The sequence below is a fragment of the Nyctereutes procyonoides genome, unplaced genomic scaffold (assembly GCF_905146905.1).
Source record: "Nyctereutes procyonoides isolate TBG_1078 unplaced genomic scaffold, NYPRO_anot_genome, whole genome shotgun sequence".
Classification (NCBI taxonomy): Eukaryota; Metazoa; Chordata; class Mammalia; order Carnivora; family Canidae; genus Nyctereutes; species Nyctereutes procyonoides.
This window is the reverse complement of record NW_026575047.1, coordinates 19,624,168-19,631,592: the sequence shown is the minus strand read 5'-3', so window position 1 is coordinate 19,631,592 and position 7,425 is coordinate 19,624,168. Positions and strand designations below refer to the sequence as shown.

At 42.9% G+C, this 7,425-nt stretch overlaps 1 protein-coding gene across 2 annotated transcripts in view; it reads right to left on the bottom strand.

The window, feature by feature from the left end:
- Nucleotides 1-4,730: 4,730 nt before the first annotated feature.
- The window catches only part of RHOH (ras homolog family member H), a 40,571-nt gene continuing 37,876 nt past the window's right edge, over nucleotides 4,731-7,425 (bottom strand). For both annotated transcript variants that reach the window (XM_055325962.1, XM_055325961.1), the window contains 2 exons: nucleotides 6,177-6,286; nucleotides 4,731-5,698 (listed from right to left, as the gene is read on the bottom strand). In XM_055325962.1, the coding sequence (XP_055181937.1) occupies nucleotides 4,923-5,498 (576 nt within the window). In that variant the 5' untranslated portion in view covers nucleotides 5,499-5,698; nucleotides 6,177-6,286 and the 3' untranslated portion in view covers nucleotides 4,731-4,922. The remainder of the gene's footprint in view (nucleotides 5,699-6,176; nucleotides 6,287-7,425) is intronic.

The window sequence follows — 7,425 nt, the reverse complement described above, 5'->3', positions numbered from 1 at the left end:
GTATAGTATTCTGCGTGTGATATACTAAAAGTTAGTCACTTTTGGTTGATGACATTGAGTTTTTTCTAGTTTTTGTTATTACCTACAATGATGGTAAGAACGTTCTCATACATGCTTCCCAGGAAATCTATGCAAGTATATTTTTAGGGAATGGAATTTCTAGGTCAAGGATATAGGCTACACAGCACTACTAAGTGTTGCCAAATGTTATACTAATTGGCACTCCCAAGAACATCATGTAAGATTTCCAGTTGTTTCACATCCTTGCCAAGACTTGGTAGTGATACTTTTTAATTAATTGCCAATATAGTGGTATGAAAATGATATCTCAATGTGGATTTTATATTCATTTCCCCGGCTACTCATGTTAATTGAGCACTTTTTCTATTGTTTATTGGTCAGGCCATGCATATCTCCTCTTCTGAGAAATATCCATTTTTAGATTAGGCTGTTTTTTCTTATTGATTCATAGTGGGGGGGTGGTTATATATTATGGGTAATAGAGCTTCTTAAATATAAATATGTCATCAGAAGACACACAATTCTTGAACTCTTCTTTTGCTTTTTCAGATTAATCAACATACTCTTTCTTTCTGCATAAGAATCCCCCCAAAACATAATGACACCACCAATTCAACAACAGTTTACAAACATAAAGCACTTCCACAATCATTACTGTATAATTCTTAGAGTAACCCAGGAATAAGTATCTTTTTTAAGACAGGGAGACTGAAACTGAAAGACACAGATGACCCAGATCTTCTGACTCCAAGATAAACCATAATCATCTGGCCTCTTACTCCCTTCTGATGGCTCTTTACCTGCCATTAAGCATTACGTTCAGTGTCAGAATATATTTTAGAATCTATCAAAAAAGTTGATGTGGACTTCAGGTTGAATCAAGTAATCTTAATGAAGTTATATCACAAGTAAATTCTAGGGTTCATTTTATCTTTTCTGGTAAAAAAAAAACTGCTCAAGATCTTGGCCAATGATTATATTTTGCTTTAACAGAACAGACACAATCTGAGCAAAAATAAGGCCCACCCTTGAGCTGTTCTGATCCACTCAACTCATAGGATTACCTTCTTGGCATTCAGGATGAGCACTCACACATGGCCTGTCCCCTCTGCCTATCATAATTCTCCAGATCGCATACTCCATAAATGCCCTTCCTCACTACCAAAGCCTTAAAAGGAAAGAACCAGGCTCTTCTCTCCCCTGTCACTCCCTCATTCAGAGGAAATATGTGAAACCTGAGAGATGGAAAAGTGAAATAAGAAAAAGAGAATCGTTTCCAACCTTTTATAGCATCATATAATATATTTCATCTCTGCCTTTTCACAATCAACCTATGAAATTGTACTTATAAGCCAAGGGTTAGAGCAGGGGCTTTTTGCAAATGATGATGCTCTGTTAATAAGGAGGATCCTGTTTTCATTACCAGAAAGAAAAATAAAAAGGGAGGACTGAAATCAGATTGGAATATTTTATTAAAAAAGATTTTTAAGATATAAGCCACCTGACTGGCGGGGGTGGGGTCTACAAGGCTGCATGAGATCGGATGTGGCAAAGCCATACATACAATTGGGCTGTTCTGGGAGGAAATGGGGCATAGCGGTTTTGAGTAGAGCTTTGTAGTCATACAGATCTGCTCAAGGCCCCTGGTGCTGTCACTCATCTGCTCTCTGGCCTTAGATTTGTCACATCAACATGCCGAGCCTCAGTTTCCTCGTGTAAGATGGTATTTATTAGTGTGGCCACCTATACACCATCTGATAAGATTATGCACACTCAAGTGCTTAGATAGTGCCTGGCACACCTGAAGCACTCAATGAACTTGAACCATTAGGATGCTTTTGGCTTTCTTATTGCTCAGCCTAATTTCATCACACTCGATTCTACTACATTTATTTATCTTTAGAGAGAGAGAGAGAGAGAGAGAGACAGAGTGAGAGGGTGGCAGTGGGGGGCAGGGGAGGAGGCCAGAGAGAGGACTGAAAGAGAATCTTAGACAAGCTCCCCAGTGCTGGGCTCCATCTCATGACCCCAAGATCATGACCTAAGTCAAAATCAAGAGTCAGATGCTCAACCTACTGAGCCACCCAGGTGCCCATCTGCTGCCCCATTTAGGCAGTCAATATAAAGTAACACTGAATAGGATGAATTACTCAAGCACTCAAATCAAGTCTTTAATGTAAATGAGCATATTTAATGTTGCCACTTGGAACAGTTAAGGATCTACACATAATAGTCTACAACATGGTACAGTGAGTTTTGAAGTGCAAGAAACATATGCCTGAATCTAGGCAGACAAAATATATACACACTCATGTAGAACATACACCGTGTGGACTCGAACATGATGACTTCACTTCCCACCTTGCTAGGCTGGCAAGCGCCTGCTTCCTCCTCATAGCCACCTCGCAGCATAGCAGCCCAAATCCTAGCTCTCTTTCCAAGTCAATCCAACACTACTTTGTTTAGCTATGGTTCCTTCCATGGGCCTGGCCCTGGGGACACTAAGATGCATAGGAGGTGCCTCTGCCTTTGAGAACCCACAGTCCAGCAAGTGAGACAGACACCAGTTGGCCTAAACTTCAGCCAGGTCCCTGAGGAGGACTTATACATGGATTCCTAGTCTCACCTGTGAGGACACCCAGAGGGAGTCTTGAAGCTTGGTTCCTGCCAACAGGCAGAGCACGTACATGTGTGTCTGCCCAGGTGAAGGCAAAGCCATTTGACTGAGCCCTCACTGGCTTTCCTGTCTTCCTCCCCTTCCACTGTGGAATCACCTCCTTCCTCTTCCCTCAACTTAGAATCAGGTCCTGGGGCCCTCCCATTTTCAGACAACCCCCTCTTCCACCTTCCTTCAACAAGAACGAACGAAAAGTCTACAGACAGCCAATTTTAGTAAGTAGAAATTCATTCCTGCTAACATGTTAAATACCCCTCCACCCTAAAGACCGGCCCTGAAGGAAAACCTACATGAATGATTTAAGACTGTTCATTATGTTGGAGGAGAGGATCAAGATCAACAGGGAAATCAGAACAGATGATCTGTCTTCACCTCTCTTGCCTGTTAGCTTTCAAGCCCCGCAGCCCTCTGGATGTGCAGTGAATAGAGTTGGATACAGGTGCTCTTAAGCCAGGCACACGGGTGACATAGAGGTGAGGACAAGCCACAGGACCAGAGGGCTGGAGACGTCTGGGTGATGGCAGATATGTCAGTCCCAGGGAATTAAGGGAACCCCAGCCCCCAGAGAGTAAGATCCAGGTACCAGGCCTTTTCCTGGATGTGAATGAGAGAAGAGGAGAAGGAGAAAGGAATCTGGGGATGAGCAGAAATCTGATTTTTACACTGATTATAGCATAAAGGACTGAGCGCATCAGGAAACTAAAAAATTGGGTTAATTATGTTAACATAAGTTATTCACAGTCATTCACGCCAACTCTCTTACTATCTGTATACAATGGCCATGTTGTGCTAAAACAATGATGTACTTCAACAAATGTGGTTCAGAGTAGTTCTAAGTTTTATTCAATTAGGTGAGCAAATGATATACCTGGGCGGCCACCTTGACAATTTCTCCCTCCAGTTACATAGTCCTCTATCTCAACTTTAACAGCTGAGCAATACTGTTGCTTTTAAGCTATTGGATAGAACGGGGTTGGGGGGGAGGAGGTATGTCCTTCTGTATTCAATATTTCTCCTGATAACTTTTTATTACTGAACAATTGCTATACAGTTTGCTTGTTTCCTATGCTTGGAATTTGTGGGGGGTTTTTTCACTCAGGTGTTTCATATTCATGAAATAATGAAAATTGTAAGTCCCTATCTTTTTCCCCCTTACACATATGTAGGTAGACATCTTCTCAATTACTTGAATTGGATCCTAACATTAATAAATCATGTTGCCATGCCAGCTCAGTTTAGCACTCAAATAGCAAATTTGCTAAATTACTGTCATATAGAAATTGGAGCCTGCTCTTCTTCAGAAGACCTACAACCAGCTAGGAGCCATGGTGTTGGAAGAAGCAGGCAAAGTGCACCAGTTCCTGAAATGAAAGTGAGACTTCCTCACTTCTGTTCCATTGGAGCAGTCTGATTCCCTACCTGGAAGGTTTTCCTTCCGTCTATTTTGGTGAATGAAGGAGGAATGCTTAGTGCACACTTGGACGTCTTCGGGTAAAAGATAGTTTCATAAATAAGAAATGCCTTTAAAAATATAATTACAGGGAAATCTAGTGCCGGCTGTTTAAAATTTTAATTTTTAATTAGGCCACATTAAAGAACCTTATGTTATTGAACTGTGTTGTATATACAACTCTGAATAACAGGTGGATGGAAAATTAATTGCAAGGATCAAGCTATGGTCATTTTAAAATTTGATGACCTAGGCAGGTGGTCTCAACGAAGTCACTAGTTCAGGGGAAAACACTATGAGCCAGAGGACTATTTCATTCAACCAGGAGTTTGTGTTTGGGAGCATGTAGGGAAAGACTTTCCAAAAGTAAAAACTAACTCTATACAAGAGCTATACATTTTGTTATTACTTAAATAAAATGTGTCTTTAAATATGGACTGCTTTGAAAAACCTCACTTCATCATCCAAAATTACAGTGATTAAAACAAAAAAAAAAAAAACAAAAAACAAAATTACAGTGACTATTTTGCTTTTTTAATCAAAGACGGAAATCTTCATTACAGAACTTCTAATCGACTGGGCAAGCGGCTCATTTGTAGAGTGTATTTCATGAAAAACAGCCAGCGGCCAAGTCTCATCACCAACTGTATCCTAAGGGAGGTGCTGTGCAGGACGTACCTAGGAAGAGCATGAGTCCCTGCTGGCTTGCCTGCTCTCTCTGTCCCTATTCGTCTTTGCAGGGAGTAAACGAGCGTGGGCGAAGTCTCTGGGAGGTTAGAAAATCTTGCACTCGTTGATGGAGAAAAACCTCCTTCTGTTGCGTCTCCTGGCTTGGTTGACGGCAGTTCGGACGGCACACTCAAACACCTGCTGAACCCCCCGGTTGCTGAGGGCCGAGCACTCCAGATAGCCCTTTGCTCTCACTTCCTGGGCCAGTTTTTTTCCTTCTATGGCATTGATGCAGGAGGCCCTGTGGGGCCCCACCTCCCGCTGGTCAGTCTGGGTAGCCACCACCAGCACCGGGGTGCAGGGCAAGTTGCTCCTGATTTCAGCAATCCACTTATTCTTCAGGTTGAGGAAAGAATTATGGTTGGCCACAGAGTAGCACATCAGCACCACGTCGGCCTGCTGGTAGGACAGGGGGCGGATGCTTCTGAAGGCATCATTACCGGCTGTGTCCCAGAGGCCCAGGCTGATCTGGATGCCATCCATGAAGACGTCTACACCCGTGTTCTCATACACCGTGGGCTTGTAGGCCTCAGGAAAGGTCTCTGAAGTGAAGCGCACCAGCAGAGAGGTTTTCCCAACAGCAGAATCTCCCACCAAAACACACTTGATGGAACTCAGCATCTTCCCAGCCTGGATTCCCAGTTACAAGTTCAGAATCCCAAGTAAAAGAGCCCTCAGTGGGCTGCTGAAGCAAATGCCATTCAACACAGGGGATGAAACCCAGACGGGGTGGTGTTCTCAGGACTTCAGACAGCAACTCTCTCCGTCCATCTGAAGGTGAGCACGAGCTACATTGAAAACCTCCCAAGGCTGGTCTTCAACTGCAACAGAAAGAGAGAAAATTGAGACTTTCTTTCTTTTTTTTTTTTTTTTTTTTTTGAGAGAGCGAGCGTGCTCATGCAAGTGGGGGCTAAGGCAAAGCAGAGGAAGAGAGTGAATCCCAAATAGGAACCATGCTCAGTGCAGAGCCTGACTCAGGGTTCAATCCCACGACCCTGAGATCATGACCTGAGCCGAAATTAAGAGTCAGATGCTCAGCCAACTGAGCCACCCAGGGCTCCCCTTTCCCTTTTTAAAGACGGGGGCTTCCTCATTGACACGCTGATTAAACACATGGCTCACCTCCGTGTAGCCAACCCACTGTCCACATTCCCCCATCACAGACACCCACAACTCCACCCAGTCAAGAAGCAGAAGCTGGTTTTATCTCTAAATCAGCATAGTGATAAAAACACCAGCAACTGCTCTGATATCAACATGAAAAAAACCTCAATAGCAACCTGATGTGTGAATGCTCACTTTCCAACAGCACCCTCTCGAACAGGAACAGCTCTATCGGCTTCTGCCCCAAGTGGGGAAGGCTGCAGACGGTAGCTTCAGTTTCTAATGGATCCCAGCCACTTTGGGAACTGAAAGAAAGAGAAGTGTAATGAGTGACAAAAGAAGCACTTCCCTTCATTTATTAATTAATCAGCCAGTCCTTGGTTTATGTGGGAATTCGTGCTGAGGTCAGAGAAAAGAAAAAGAAATCACCAGAACTCTAAAAATTTGCTGTGGTTTTTTTCTTGAGGTTTTGCCAAAATTCGGCTACAGAGGCAATAGAAGTGACACTGTCCTTGGCACTGTCTGTATCTGACATCGAGCTCCATAACCGATATGAATACGTAACCTTAAGCACATGACTTCATCTCCGAGCTCAGTATACACATCTGCAAGAATGTGATAAACTGAGGAACCATTTCTCAGAGATGTGTGGATTGAATTAGATCTTTTTTCCCAACATTTCAAAACAGCCACCTGTGTATAAGGAACTCTGCTAGGCCCTGGTGATACAAAATACCTTGCTTAAAAGCAACCCCATTCAGTGCGGGTCACTCAAACTGGGCTGCATAAATATGACAGCATCTGAATTTTGTGGAAGGGTCAAATACATTCTCATTCACCACAGGTGTGAGAGCTCCAGACAATGAGCTCAGCCTTGGAGACAGTGTCCTGTCTGCAGAGGGACGTCATAGCAGGCCAGGCCAGCCTTAGACAAAGGAAAGGTCTTTTAGACCAAAATTCAGAGTAAAGGTTATTAATACAATCTGGGCTTATAACCTCCCCCACTGGCAGTATTTCTGACCTGTCACATGTAAAGCAATGTATAGGTTTGCCTCAAAACATAATTTTTTAAAATATTTATTTATTTATTTTAGAGAAGGGAGGAAGGGGCAGAGGGAGAGGGAGAGAGAGAATCCTCAAGCAGACTCCCCAGTGAACAGGGAGTCCTGTGTGGGGCTCAATCTCAGGACCCTGAGATCATGACCTGAGCTGAAACCAAGAGCTTGCCACTTAACTGACTGAGCCATCCAGGCACCCCTCAAAACATAATTTTTAAAAAATCACTCTTCTAAATCTTGCCATTCCCTTCCAAGAAGTCTTTATTCTTATTAACCTATAGTCTCTGTTTAATTAGACATAATAATCTTTGCAAATGAGTTAATCAAATACATAATTTGCATGATTTTCACATATTCATTTTTTAACGGTACATGAGCTGGTGACT